Source organism: Aulonocara sp. 'chitande type north' Nkhata Bay, linkage group LG9 (assembly GCF_057382095.1).
Source record: "Aulonocara sp. 'chitande type north' Nkhata Bay isolate Kocher_YH1m ecotype deep benthic linkage group LG9, A_spYH_male_GT1.1, whole genome shotgun sequence".
Lineage (NCBI taxonomy): Eukaryota > Metazoa > Chordata > Actinopteri > Cichliformes > Cichlidae > Aulonocara > Aulonocara sp. 'chitande type north' Nkhata Bay.
In genome coordinates this window covers 25,796,623-25,812,660 of record NC_141352.1, presented here as the reverse complement: position 1 = coordinate 25,812,660, position 16,038 = coordinate 25,796,623, and the positions used below count along the sequence as shown (strand labels likewise).

The window sequence follows — 16,038 nt, the reverse complement described above, 5'->3', positions numbered from 1 at the left end:
GTTTAGATTAACATTTTTTTTCTTTGTTTGAGCAAAAAGAATCTTGATTGTCTCCAGTCAGTCCAGAATGCTTTTAACAAAGACACGAAAAAGAGAGCACATTACACCAATTTTACACTCATTACACTGGCTTCCAGTACATTTTAGAATTCATTTTAAAATCTTAGTACTGACTTTTAAATCTTTGAATCGTGACGCTCCTGTCTATATTTCTGATTTTTTAGAACCTCACACTCCCTCTCGCAGCCTGAGCACACGTTTTAAAACCAGAGGTGATAGATCTTTTAGAGCGGTGGCTGCCAGAATTCTCTCCCTCCATCTTTACATTGCCTGGACTGTTTTTATTCTTTTAAACATCATCTTAAGACTTTTTCCTTTAGACTAGCTTTTAACTAGATTTGTGTTGTATATTTGATTGTCCTGTATTGTGTTATCTGTTTTATGTGAAACACTTTGTGGTTTTTATCCTGTCTATATAAATCAATAAAGTAATGTAAAGTAAAGTCATCTTTGTGGTGAATTTCGTTGTCAGATAAGTGTATGCTTTAAATTAGGTTCTTTTATTTAGTTAATGGTAGTTTTCACTGTAATAATATAATAATAATTTAGCAGAGGCAGGGACAAATAATAGATACTCTGGCAAATAGCTAAACTAAAAAGTAACTTGTTATCTTATGTTGCTTAAGCCTAAAGCACGCATTGGGAACGTGGTAATGCCACAATTTGACTTGGTTATAAACAGGCTGGCAGACTGCTCTGCATTTTGTGCTGTTTGTGTTTATTTTGTGCTTTCTTTCAGTTCTCTCTCATTTTTTACTTTTCTGTCAGCATGTTAATGAAGTTGAGTTGTTTAGCCCGGGGAGACATGAAGTTTCAACTAAAGTAGAAACATTAACTTCGTTTCTACCCATGCTGGCTTGCCTCTCCATTTACTTTGCAGGGAGCTGCGTCACCCCTAAAATTATTGAAGTCTGCTGTTTCCACTTTTAACACTAAAAATCTACATAACTCTGCGGGGAGGCGTACAGAAAAATATTGCTCTATGCTCTGAGATTTATTTTATAGGTCAACTCATTCAGCTTGGCTGAAGTTTTGTTTGAGTAAAGATTTTTTCAGTTTCATCTTACTATTGAGTGTATGATTCAAAAGTCCACACGTTCCACACATTCACTGTCTCACTTAACTTTATAGGTTTGGCTTTTTCTGTGTTATTTCTGTTCAAATTGAAGCCACTGGAGCAAGAGAAGCCATAATTATTTAGATGTCTATTCCTGTTCTATACAATCATATGCCACAGTTACTGGTTTCTTGGTATTTGAAATGTTGCTTAGCGATGACTATAATCTACCTGTTATTTAGTGTGCCATCAGTCATGTTGGCTTTCACTCATCCCATATGTTCGTTTTTCTGCCTGTCAAAACCAAGGCAATCACTGTATGCTGGTGTGGTTTGCTAGTCCTTATAGGTTTAAATCTTCAGGTGTCTATTTTCACTGAAACCCCTACGCACTCCACTTCTAACTTATGTTTACTGCCCGTGGTGACCTGCCTTACTTTCCACCAGCCAGTGCTGAGGCTCCTCAATCTTAAAAATCAATCACCATAGTAAAATGCAGTGTGTTCAGAACTCTAATATGGAAACTAAAAGTGGTACAAAGACTAACATGTTTCTGAACTGGGGGGAAAATGCTGAACTGAACAGTCTGGGTCAATATTGTGTCTTTTCATAACCCGTTCATTTCCTTTTTAAGATCTCAAGGTTATCAACTTTACAGCCAGACAGTACCCATTAAGTATGCTTCAACTTTCTGATGATAGCTTAATAGATTCAAAGGTTTTCAGCTGAAAAGAAAAAAAAATACAACAAGCAAGGGGGGTGGGGTGTTTGTCTCCAGTCATGCATCAAGAGTCTGACAGATCAAGTAGATGGAAACTTAAATATGTATGGGCTGGCCTTTGGTCTGACACCTATAGAAAGACCATAAATAATGGATGAGGAATAGCTCCTATAGATTTATCTGTTTGTGGGATTTCTATTGCAACAAGCATTTGTATGAACTTGACACCATGAATGAAAGGGGAAAGTCAGCCTATTCCTGGTCTTTAGAGCATATGCCAGCAATTATGCTAACATTGCCTTAGGTACATTTTCAAAACTGCTGCAATTTTAAGCGTAGTCTTGATATGAATTTAACAGTCAGTCACTTGAAGACTATTAAAAGTTATATACTTACTAGTTGATTTACTATGAAATTGAATTGCCACAGTATCAGGTCTCGGGGATATTAATAGCCAACTCCAATCTTGTAAGTCATCATCAATCTTCCTATGAGTTCAACTGACAGTGTTTCCCCCTAATTTGCATATGATTACGCAGCTCTGCAAAAGGCGAAGATTAACTGCCAATCAAAGAGATACCTTAAGAGGACCTTTACCTACAGCGTGGCTAAACCATAAGAAGAATGGTCACCATTTCAAATCATGTGATGCTATTCTCTATGAGGAATTGCAATGGCCTTTTTAAACAGACAACATTAACACATTGGCTTCCATTTTATTATATTAAAGAGGCCAGCAGGAAGTCACCTTCGGCATCTTTTTACCCCCTGCATTTCAAAGTGGCTTCGCTGAAAAAAGCAAGTCAACTGTGATGTTTGTACACAATAGAAAGGAAAATAAAGACAACATGTACTTTCATGTTAATGAGCTAACTGTAGTACTTTTTTGAATGAGTGCATGGATAAGGCACCGCCCAGTGTGCAATTGATATAATATGCTTGTGGATGGATAAGTTCATAGCCTATGGCTACAGTGTGTCATGTACCACATCCAGCCTCCCATCAGTAATCATCTGATGCCATGTCCAATGTTTTTGGGGCTTCTAGTATAGCTGGTAGACTTTTTGATAATGTGTAAATACATATTCCAACCAAAGCATGCCATTTGCCAACTGTAATTGCAGACACATTTTGAAAAGCTAATTAAACAGCTGTTCATTGTTAGACAATAGCCAATGTTTTGACACTAACATACAGGTAAAACTTTGTGTTGTTTTAACCAAAGTCTGCTAAAATTTAACTAGTTAGTACGACTTGAACTAACAATGGGGAGCAAAAGAACTTCTAGAAGAAGTTCCAGAACTCTTTTCCCTTTAGTACAGCTTCATATCAGTTTATAAAGATGATCAGTCTCCTAATGTTCATTTTCTCAAAATCCCATGTGTCATTTGCATAACACAGCATCATCAACATTCATAAAGGTGATAAAATATTTTTAAAAAGAGTGGGAGGGCACTATTAACTATAAGAGTGATAACTACTAATAACTGAGCTAATGAGGTGTTAACAATTGAAACAATTGAAACAGGTGTACCAGCAACCTAAAAGAGAAATTAAAATGCAAAATCACAGTGTGTAAGTGACAAGCTATGCCTTTACAAGAGGGTTACGTGCTGTCTGGGTTATTAATTGCAGAGATCATGGCTTCGATTAAAGAGAATTCAATACTGGGGTACACAGTGGTGCCTTATTTATTTGAATGAAAGCCTCCCAGTTATGCATACACCAAAAAAACCAAAAACACCAAAAGCAAAAAACAACAACAACAACAATTCCAAAGGTCCTCCGCCAGATTTAAAAGCTTCTGCATTAGAATCCTTCTCAATTAAAGCAAGTAGAACAAAAATAAATGAATAAATAAATTAAATAAATAAATAGCATAAAAGGCGGTGAGATAAGATGCTGTCAAACAATTATTCATAAAACGTCTTCACTAAATTTTGGATGATTTTAATAATTCAACCTCCACCTTTGCTTTGTTGTATTGTCTTGTGTTTTGTCAGGTTTCACAACACATATGGAATTTAAAACTGAACTCTTCTTTTATCTCTCACTGACCTCTTTCACATCTGTCCTATCAGTCCTGCGGCTGTCACCTGCAGCCTCCCTCAGGGACTGAGGATACTTGATTCTCAGGATTCTCTGCATTTCACACAAGGTCTTACTCAAACCTTCTCATTCTTTCAGCGGTTTATTCAGTACAAAAGGAGAAAGAAATAGATATGCAAAGAGATAATGATAAAAGCTGAAAGAGATGGATGGATTGACAGTAGAAATGGGACGGATTCAAAAGAAAACAAACAAACAAAAGAAGATCCCCCTTGTGTCTAGAAACGTACAAAATAAGCCATTTGAAAGAGTAGGAACGAAAAAAAATTCCATGCTGCCATGAAAATACTTCCATAGCAGTAATACCTTCATAAACAACATTTTCAGGGGCAAACTGGGGCTAAGCATTCAACATATTTCTTCACCTTAGGATTTTATGAGTACTCAAGTTTAATAATACTTATTAAGAGAGGAAAGCAGTCAGTACAGTTTATTTCTTCTTCCTTTTCAAATACTCAAAATTAAAAGAAAACATGTCTGAACAATTAAGTACCCCTACAGACTGATAACTAATTGGTACCTTTAATGTCCAAAATTAAAGGGGTGTATTATAACGAGTTAACTAAACATAATCTAGTTAACTAAATTAATTTGATCAGCCAGGAAAAGTTTAAACCCTTTTAAAGCACAGCCAATAATTTAAGGCCGTGTAATCTGTAGGAGCTGGTCTGCTCCTAGCTTTGCTAATTCAGTTGCACTGACTCCCCACAAATCATGCTCGAAATTATAGTCTTATTGCCTTTAAAACGGTTGCTTTGAAGATCAGGTGTTTGACCACTTGCAGTCAGTTTCCATCTTCAAACTGACTTTCATGCATCAGGCCAGTAATAAAACAGCAACAAGACAGTCAGCTGCTGAATGTAGTCAGCTATATCAAAAACAGATTGCATGTAGTTGGTAACAAGGCCCCATTCAGTCTCAAACTGATAGCAAGCTATCTATAAAAACAAGAAAAGAGATAAAAAGTGCAAATCTGCCAACATCTACGTACACAGATGTTCACATTTACAAAGTTCAGAACCAGAACTTTATAAAAGCAAAAAGTTGTCATTGTTGCTGCAGGATTAAGCTTTTACTGCTGACTACCTCTCGTCTGTAAAAGTAAGTCACATCTGCTCAGACTGTTAAGATTTGTTCCTGTCACCAGCTCCCAGTGCATCTTTTAACACTCATCTCCCTCTGTTCCAGAGCTCCGTGTATCACATGCTTCCCCTTCCCCTGTGCATCTGACAATTCCCTGTGGCTTTCTATTAGTTGTAAATACTTCAGTGATTCCACCAATAAAATTTTGTTGGTTTTGAAGTTTGACTGTCTGTGTCTGGTTCTGCGTTTGGGTCCACATCTCGTACCGGCCTGCGGGCCCCGTTGAGACTTTCAGGTATAATGAAGAGAAAACAGAGGTCCTTGTTTGTGCCCCTGACAGACTGGTGCCTAAGGTGATGGAAACTCTTGGTCCCCTTTCAACATATGCTAAAATCTTCTATCAGGAATGTCGGGGTAACTTCTGCCTCAGACTTAAGATGATCTTGTTAAAATTTTGATTCACTCTTCTCCTAGTAATACACTCTGAATTAGAAATAGTTGTTGTTACATCGATTTCCTCTTGTCTGGATTTTTAATATTCTTTTTTCACTTATCTTAACAAAATCTCCTTGGGATGTCTTCAAGTTGTTAAGAATGCAATGGGGAGGATTCTAATTAAGTACTCTTATGTCACAGCTTCCCTAATTCAGTTGCACTGACTCCCCATCAACTTCAGAGCCCACTTTAAAATTCTAGCTTTGACTTTTAGAGCTTTGCATGGGCAAGCACTGGTGTACAACAGTGAACTTTTACATCCATATGTAATCCATATGTGATTAGGGACTTCTGGCCATGCAACATATAAAGCTGAGAACTAAAGGAGACAGAGCTTTTGCCACAGTGGCCCCCAGACTCTCTCCCCCCAAGGCTGACATCTGTTACGTTTGAAAAAGCAGCCAACAAGAGATTTTTAAAACATGATTTTTTTCGCTTTATTTTTTTTAACTTCGTGTTCTGTTGTGATGCACTCTACGGTATTCATTTTAAAAAAGATGCTATATAGATAAAATTTTACTTACTTAAGACACACATACTTTATACAATAATAATGGATTGGATTTATATAGCACTTTTCAAGGCACCCAAAGCGCTTTACAATACCACTATTCATTCACTCTCACATTCACACACTGGTGGAGGCAAGCTACGGTTGTAGCCACAGCTGCCCTGGGGCAGACTGACAGAAGCGAGGCTGCCATATCGCGCCATCAGCCCCTCTGGCCAACACCAGTAGGCAAGTAGGGTAAAGTGTCTTGCCCAAGGACACAATGACCAGGACAGAGAGCCCAGGGATCGAACCGGCGACCTTCCGGTTACAGATGCGATTCCCAACCCCCTGAGCCACGGTCACCCTGTATACAACTATATATAACGCAAACCTCTTCACTAAGCAACTAATGCAGACTGAATTCCTCTTCAAATTTTACGCCGAGTGCTCATCCAGGAGCTGAATCCATTAATAGTCATGTATTATACAAGAGCCACAATCGCAAACACAGCTCTTTGGGGGAAAGTTTTCATATCTAACCTCCAGGACATATTGAATGAACGCACTGAAGAAACTATAGATTATGTAGCTGTTTGTGCATACAAAATTAAATTACAGCCAGTGGCAAGGTCTATATGATTAGTACACACTGGCTTCATTAAACTGTAATTAACCTGAATTATCTCTTTGAAAATAGGATATATTTGTCCTTCACTTCAAAGATCCTCATATTTCTTTCTCAAAAATGCCAAACAGACAGAGGGGAAGGTGATGGGTCCCCATTCCCAGAAGAAAAACTGACAAAGTGCCTAGATAAGGGGTTGGGCCACCATGCTTCACTGCAGCTTCACTGCTGCTTGGAACTAGTTCTGGTCTCTGCAAGTTCAGTGAAAGGATTGAACAACATCCTTGTAACGTTTACTCCCTCATTTGAAATTTTGTTTATGGTGGTATAGCATGCTGCATAACAAAAAACAAAATCTCTTAGACATTCTCTTATCACAGATCTCTTTGCTTTAAAGGCCATTTTATGTGACTCACATCATTTTCTAACTTCTTTAATGAATCACTGACACCTCTTTCCAGCTTATCAGGATTGAAATGTTTCATCATAGGATAAAGTTGTCCTATATAATTTAATGAGATGGTGAGAAAGACAGAGTTGGTTGTTGCTGTTGGCAAACTGCTATAACTTATACCCACTAACCAATCACTAGGAATGCAGCTTTGTACAGTTTACAAATGTAATGTCTTACTCAGGTTTTTTAGATCTATGTTGGCCAGTGTGGCTTGCGATGAAATTATTAGTGTTAAAAAACACAGTGTATATATGCCTTTACAAATTTTTTATCAAACTGGAGGACAGAGTCACTTAATGTGGGACACTAAAAACCAGGGTAAAAATTAAGCCAGCTTAAAATATGAACCAGGTAGGGAAAATAATTTACAGATGCTATCCCTTTGGTAAATATTTCTTCTTATTAATATAAAACCGTGAAATGATTTTCTCTTTCTGACAAAAAGTCCACACAGCATATAACATTGACAAATGAAGAAGAAAGAAAAATTATATATATATATATATATTTATTAGGGGTGCAACGATACTCGTATCGATATTGAACCGTTCGATACAGTGCTTTCGGTTCGGTACGCATATGCATCGAACAATACAATTTTTTTAATTTATTTTATCAACTTTTCTTCTGATATATATACACATATACACATATATATACACACACACACACACACACACACACACATATATATATATATATTTTTTTTTTTATGCTGTAAAGTTGGGTATTTTAATATGGAAGTGTATGGGGATTGACTACCATTTGGAGCATTGCCTCAAGGGGCACTTAGAGAAACTTATGTTGGCTTTATTGTTCAGCTTTAGAGATGATCCTTTGGTTTTGCTACATGTGAAGATGAACTTCATAGGACTAGTGGACTGTGAAGGATTACGGAAACCAGTTTGGTCTGAGCATCGGAAGGGACACAATAACCCGCCTACCAATGAGGACTTCAAAATGTTCAATGGAAGACTAAGCAATAGGAAAAAACGTCAAAGTCAACTGGTTTATTAAAATGTAAGATCTGTATTTCAATTGTTTTTTTTATTTGAATCACATATTTAAAAATGAGGTCACATTTTTTATGCCAGTTTTAAACATTCAATAAATGGGATACAGAGAGATAATATGGCGTTATTTTAGTGCTTCTATTCTGAGCACTAAAATAACGCCATAAGATACAGGTATCTCTTACTCTGATGCAGCATGTTCCTGATCTGCTGTGACAGTCCTGCCAAATTGCAGTGCACATTGCTTATAGTTTGTGGTCTCTTCATGTCCTTTTCTCTCAGTCTCTCTTTTTTTACCCCAGCTGCTCAAAGCAGATGGCTGCCTTCCCTGAACCTGGTTTTGCTCGAGGTTCCTTCCTGTGTTTTTCTGGTTCTGTGAATCAGTGCTGTATAAAAAAAAGTTTTAATTTATTGAAAAAAAAAATAGATGGGATTATGAAATAAACATTGCATTTATGAAGTTTCATTAAATTCAGTCTTGCACAAAACTTTGTATTATCAAAAAAATACATAATACTCCAACCACTAGAGCAAACTGTGCAAAGAAGTTAGAATATATTGAAGCACACCCAGCTAATGGGCTTTACGGTGATGTGTGGGCTAACATGGTGCCTCCTAGAATGAAAAACATGGGTAGACAAATCCACATCCTCAGTTTAAATGTCAACAAATGCAAACATGTAAAACTACAAATGAAAACAGTTGAATGAACTTGGCAAACCTTCCTCAGTTACAGTTTTTAGTGTGTGAGGTAGATATTATTTGAGGACACAGCTAGTATACTATTGTACTTCGAATGAAAAGGACACCTTTGGTGAAGGATTCAGAGAACAAAGATGGAGAGACCTTTTGAACGTGCTTTTAAATATTTCAGATAGCACTGATCAGATTAGAAATGAAAGCCCATCTGGATCATATAGAACCCTGTTTGTAACCTCACACCAAATCAAACATGAGACAGACTTTGAACTTATAGAGCCATTCAAATGACCTTGGGATCACATTTGAAACGCTCCATTGTTATTGAACATGCAGCAGAGATGGCACAGACAGTGACTGTAGTCTAATCAATGGCAGGCCTTTTACCGCTTTCTCCTTTCTTTGTCATAGAGCACAATATTTCATTACTGTGGATTAAAAAGATGGAGCAGACAGCAATGTTTGGCAAATCTCACAGGGGATTTGAGGCTACAAATAAAAGGGGTGTGTGATGTGTTGTGAGGAAAAGGGGAAATAGGTGAGTGCGTATTTTGCAGAGCTGAGAACTGAATAGAAGCTGGTTTGAAATTAAGCATTTATTAACTAATTAACTGGAACGGTGAACATGATGATAATATTCAAAGAGGTTTTGTACTGACCTTCAAACACAATCATTGGACAACTTCTTTGCTTTTTGTGTGGCCAGTGCACCTCATTCCCAGCCTATTCAGTACCAAGCATAAGAGGCTGATGCAATTGCACAGTTCTTAAAATTTGTTTATTTCGTTATTATGTTGCAAGCATCAGGATCCGAAAGAAGAATGCAAGTTGTTATTCAAATATAACCAAATATGTCTGGTGTCTATTGTAATGCAAGTTTTAATTTGGGATTATTGTTGTATTTTGATTTCAAAATACAGGAAAACATTTGTTTTTCTTGAAGACGCAACTTGTTTATCTTATTGCTATTGGCAAAACAGAGGATTTACTATAAAGAAAGATGTATTTTTGAAATAAGGGTTTTTAGTTTCACAAAGGTTTCGCTCTATTTGCCTGGATCAGCATAGTCATTTATGCCTGAAGACATAACTGCTGATTATATTCAGAGCTTCAGTTGAAAATTGGCTGTAAGCAGCATATTTGAAAGAATTGCCCCTAAAGGAATACATTTTATACATGCAACCCCTTGAGCCATATGTTACAGCATTGTAAATTGTGCGACTCATTGCTATGAATATTTGCACAAATTTAGATAGTGATACAAAAAAAAAAAAATGTAGAAATATGTTTTATGCCTGGTCCTAGTTACCAAGTATAGTTTACACAGGGATTAAGGCTAATCAGAAAACAGATTGAAATTGATCAGTCTCTTTGCAGTTTATTATTCAAAAAAAATTAATTAGTTTCACTTTGACTTAGCCAAAAACTAAAATGATCTCCATAGCTCTGTCATGAGGCTATGGATGGTGTAGTGGCGGAGCTGAATGAAATAAATACCATAGAAATCTGAAAGTCATGCCGCCATTAAACAGTGGCACCGACTATGGCTTCACAGGATAACGGTTTACATGATTTGCGTTGAATTTAAAGTCACTGGTATGACTAGAGACACCAGTCCTGTTAAGGGTTGCATCAGGATGTAAAACTCCCCCACATCAAACATATAGAGCTACCTGTTGTGGTGTCAAGGAAGCCATAATTGTCATGAATCGCTGTGCGGCAGGCAGGAGTTGGACCCAAAATGCAGGCACTCAGGCATGAGGTTTAAACACAAAGAACTCAGCTTTATTTGCTGGCAGGAGAGAGAGTCATACGCAAACCAAACCAAACTGGAAACTCATAAACTAAACTCACAGTGAGCCACAGGGCGATCCACACAGCATGAGGGACAACACAACACTGACTCAGAGAAACACAGGGTTTAAATACACTGCGAAGTAACGAGGGGAATGAGACACAGAATGAGGGCACAGCTGGGAGAAATCAGGACTGACGAGACAAGCAAAGCAGGACGCATCCACATAAGACACGAACCATCAAAGTAAAACAGGAAGTATTACACAGACGCGAACTTGACACGGTGGAGACAGCAACTAGGAAACACAGAGACATAAACCATAAGGCAGAGGACTCTAAGAACCGAAAGACACAGAGGGAAACTCAAACATGCAGAACAGAGGGGACACAAAGAAACATGAAGGGCAAGGGATCGAAACTAGAAACCATAGAATAACTCACACAAGTACAATAATACAAAAATCACAAAGAACTAAACATGCTGGGTCAGGAAACCCAGGACCCTGACAGTAATGATTTTCGTCAGTCATTATTGTCTTTTTCCATTTTACTTGTTATATAATGGAAACAACAAATAAAATGAAGAACAAACACTCAAGTGGAAGGCTGGTGTAATCTGATTTGAGTTGGGTTTTAGGTTTTCTCAAACCAGCTAACATAAAAAAAGCCTGGTTATTTTGAAGTTGCTGAAATACATACAGTGAAACAATGCACATGTGACTGTAGTAAAGCTACACCCAGACCTAAGGAGATCTTTATCAACGCTTCAAACTCATACAAAAAAGCAAATACAACCTGTTTTACTTTGAAGGTTCATGTTCATGTGTGATGTCAGCGTGTTCAGTTTTACTTCTCCCCTGTATCGTTAGCCCTTATCTCTCCCAGCTGTGTCTCCCTCCTGTTTTCCATTCCCTGACTACTCCCCTGTGTATATAAGCACGATCTGATAATGTTGTGTTGGTGTTCCCAGATCAACATAGTAAATGTTGTTCCAGGATCAGCATTGCAAGTGAGCAGTCACATTGTTCTGACGTTATTCTTTGGCGCGCCAAGCCATTCGTGCATTTATGAAATTCCAATGTTGCAAGGACAATATCAATTCTGCTTAGCGTTTATTAAAGGGTTAGGGTCAGGGTCCATTGATCGGCAGACAGAGGCAGTTTCTCGCAGCTTAAGTACAGCTTAAATACAGTAAAACAAAAAACTGCTTCACTTCCACCTTGAGCCTCATCTCAGTTAGCTGCCCCACAGCCATTAGCTCAGTCTTCCACTCCACAACCTGCTTTACAGCCATCATTATTGCCTTCAGCTAGGCCTATAGCCCAGTTAGCCACCAGGCCTGTAGCTCAGTCACCTACTCTACCACCATTTTCACCTCAACTTCAGTCACCCTCTTTTCAGCCTTCTGTGTCACCGCTAGCTCAGTCCCCTGTTCAGTTGCCGCTAGCTCAGTCTATACCTCCTCCACAATCACTACAACCTTTATTGCAGTCCATAGCTCAGTCAGTAGCACAGTCATTAGCTTTGTCACCAATTGAGGCTCCAGTGTTGTCACTCATCCAGTCAGCCACTCATCTACACCCTCAGCCAGGGGCCTCAACGCCTTCTGGCCATGCATCAGCAGCTCCGGTTGGAAGCTCATGTGAGCCAATCCAGCTCTTCACGGCTCCTTCGTCGCTGTCAGTCTCCGCTGGCAGTTCAGGAGAACTGTTTCAGCCGTCCCCCTCTCCTGGAGGGTCTGGGGGGCCCGTCCAGTCATCTTCTGTTTCAGCCGGGGGTTCAGGAGAACCCGTCCAGCATCACGTCCTGTCAGCTGGTGGGTCTGAGGAGCCCGTCCAGCATCACGCCTCGTTAGCTGGGGGTCCTGGAGGACCCAGCCAGCACATCCTTGTGTCCGCTGACGGCTCTAGGGAGCCTGTTCAGCCACCGCCTGCAGCAGCACCACCTGCAACTCCCACACGGTCTCCTGCAGCAGCACCACCTGCAGCTTCCACACGGTCGCATTGTCTGGTCCCGCAGTTGCTACACCGCCGTTAGATCCAGCTCGGCTTGTACCACCTCGCCTTCGCCGGCCGCTCTCCAGGCCCCTAGCTGGACATCATTATCGTCGAGGGCAGCCTCCTGAACGGGTTCATTGCCGCCGCTAGCTTCGCAGTCGGCCTCGGACCTGCTCTGTCGCCGCCTTCCGCGTGGCCGGCCTCCTGATTTGCTTCACCTGCGTGGCCGCTGCTGTCCACACGGCCAGCCCCCTGAACTGTTTTGGACTTGGTTCATGTGCTGTCGACCTCCTGGTCGGCCCCTGGTCTAGTTTTGTTTTGAACTGTTTTCTTGGGTTTCTGGTATATGCTCCTTGTCTTGTGTTTTGTTTCAGTGTCGCGTCGTACCCTCAGTTTGTGCCTGTGTGTTTTGGTTCTCGTGTCGGTATTGTTTCGGTTCAGTTCATGTTTTGTTTCTTCGCCAGCAATAAAGCTGAGGTTTTGAATTGTATTCAGTCTGTGAGTCCTGCATTTGGATCCTCATCTCCGCCTGCCTGCACACACACCCTTGATAGACACTGCTTTGTCAATGTGTTACACAAAACTAGCAAGTTCTTTCCCTTCGCCTGCAAGATAATCAGTGACATCTGCCAGAAGCAGGTCAGGTGATTGTTCATCTTTCGATTATAATTGTGCCTTCATGGTCTTTTCGGACATCATCCATAATTCTTTCGAGATATGTTGAAGAGGAAGGTTTAGAGTAGACATTAGTAGACACTTTTGAAACCTGCTACCAACATCCATCAGCTCCAGGCTTTTTTTTTTTTTTTTAGTCTGAATTAAGGAACCTGGAAGAGAATAAATCTACTGCTATCAGTGTTTGGTGTTAGGAAAAAAACAACAAAAAAAAACAACAATTAACTGTAGCTTTAAGCCTGATAATGTTTGGAGTAAAACTCAAATGTAAATGTGTTCAAGGTAAGTTGCAATAATACCAAACAATAAATTTATCTTTGAGGAATGATTCAAGAGGAGAGATGCTGCTGATATTGTGTGATACAAAGTGTGGAAATAACCAATGCTGCAATAGCTACTTTTTGGAAGAAGTCTGCTCATCAACATGATAAATACAGGTTTGGGTATTTATGTTAAAATTAAAAAAAATAATTTGGATGACTGACTCTCTTCTCAAATAATTTTGAGGTAAGATATCAAAATTAAACAAAACTAGTTGCATTAACAGGCTCAAAGACAGATAATAGGCTCTAGTGAACCCCTTGATAACAAAACAACTACAATGTAATGTCATAATCAGCCAGTGATGAGATAATTACTGTTAATGAACACTTTGATGACCTAATTTACCATCCTGAGTATTACATCCAGATAATCTCTCCAGCAGTGTTCTTTTTTTTTTGTTCATGATCAGATTATAAGTCTTGATATGTTTCTTGTTGTGTGACTGATGAATCTTTTATCATAAAGCATGTGTGTCCCTATATTATCATCTTGCATCAAGAGTATATTTTTTGGCCCAGGGAAATCAAGATTGAAGTGATTGCATAACAAGTGTGGCAGCCCAAAAGGAAAAAGGTTGCAGAGTGCGAGGGAGCACTAAAGGAAGGTCCAGGATAGAATCTGGCAGTTTGCTGACGTTGGTCATCTTCTACAGACAAGCCGAAACATGAACAGACATTAATGGATTGCCTCCTTGCAGTATCACTCACCTCTGCCTATGTGTACTCTCCTTTTTTCTAGCTTAGAAAAAGACATCCAGTTCTGACATCCCTGAAAGCCAAACGTCTTAGCTCTAATAAGGCCCCTGCAGGGTAAATCAGCACCCTTAGAGGGCTCCTGTAACTCTGGATCAGCGTACTAGACCCTTCTGTAAAAAGAGTACAAAGAACATAGACTGCATGTACAGAGTGTTTTACAAGGTGGTCAGCAAGATGCAAGTGTAGCAACATCAAATATGATAGCAAAAAAGGACAGGGAGAAGTTTCTGAATAACTCAAACAAATTGAGTTCCTTCCTGTTTTTTTGTAGAAAGAAGGAGCTTGTTGGGAAGAGAACTACAAGAAATAAAAGTACTAATATGCTCCACCTTGGGATTTTTACTCAAAACTTCTTAATGTCAACACCACAACTTATCCTACTAACCTAACCAATAAAAACATTGTCAAAGAATATATTGTATATGATAACTGTTGTACATGTTCATGTAAATGAGTGAATAAACCTTAAGTTTAAAAACTCTTTGGTTCATAAAAATCAAACAAGTAATGAGGTAGCGCTGAGTGTAAGAAAAGGTCTAAATTATTTTATCGCCAATAAAATTATCTTTGTTCCTGTTCTGACTTGAAAGCGAAGAAGAGAGAAGTTGGTTTATCATCTTAAGATGGAAAGGTAATTCTAATTTCAACTATTTTAATTGTATAGCACACTTAAAACAACTGTAGTTGAGCAAATTGTTTTACAGATTCAGCCATTGCAAACAAAAGGGACAATAGATAAAAGGACAACAGGAAAATAAAGTATACTAAAATAATAATAGGACTACACTGAGATGTCTGTCCCAATGGCACAAAAACAAATATTATTTTGGTCACAGTCCTGATCTGTCAAGATGTGGACTCCATACAACCCTTAAGGTATGTCTTGGTATCTGACACCAAGATGGTAGCAATAGATCCTTTATGTGCTCCAAGTTACAAGTTAGGACCTCCATAAATCTGATGTGTTTGTCCAGCACATCCCAGAGTTGCTCAATTGGATTGATATCTGGGGAATCTGGAGGACAAATCAGTACCTCATGCTCTTTTTACTCCTCAAACCACTTTTGAACCATTTTTGCTTTGTGGCAGGTTGCATTTTCCTGCTGACAGAGGCCACAGGATGTATGTGGTCTGAAACAATGTGTGGTCTGAAGGAAGCTGGTACAAGTCAAAGTATCATCCACATGGGAACAAGACCCAATGTTTCCCAGCAGAACATTGCCCAAAGCATCACACTGCCTCTGTTGGCTTACCTTTTTCTCATAGTGCATCGTGGTGCCAAGTGTTCCCCAGGTAAGCGATGTGCAAACACCTAGCCAGCCAGGTAATATAAAAGAAAACATGATTCATCAAATCAGACCACAATCTTCCATTTCAAATTCAAATCAAATTCAAATTTTATTTGTCACACACACACACAACCATACACAGTATGACATGGGGGTGAAATGCTTGTAGCTGTACAATGCCCGACCATTAAATGACAGGAGAAAGTTTTACAATATTTACAATTTACAGTTTACTACAGAATTTACAAATTAACTTAGGAATTTACAGTAAAGAATGTGCAAATAGCAGAAGAGATTATAAAGATAAGGATTATAAATTATAGGAATTATAGGATTATAGGAAATGTGTGGTGGTGCGTGTAGTGACGTGTGTGAGAGTCCAGTCTTATAGTG

General features: G+C 38.9%; 1 protein-coding gene across 1 annotated transcript in view; it reads right to left on the bottom strand.

Annotated features, from left to right (window-relative positions):
- The window catches only part of LOC147322252 (uncharacterized), a 47,902-nt gene extending 43,917 nt beyond the window's left edge, over positions 1 to 3,985 (bottom strand). The window contains 1 exon segment of the mRNA XM_086305034.1: positions 3,896 to 3,985. Within this exon segment, the coding sequence (XP_086161160.1) occupies positions 3,896 to 3,985 (90 nt within the window).
- Positions 3,986 to 16,038: the final 12,053 nt, after the last annotated feature.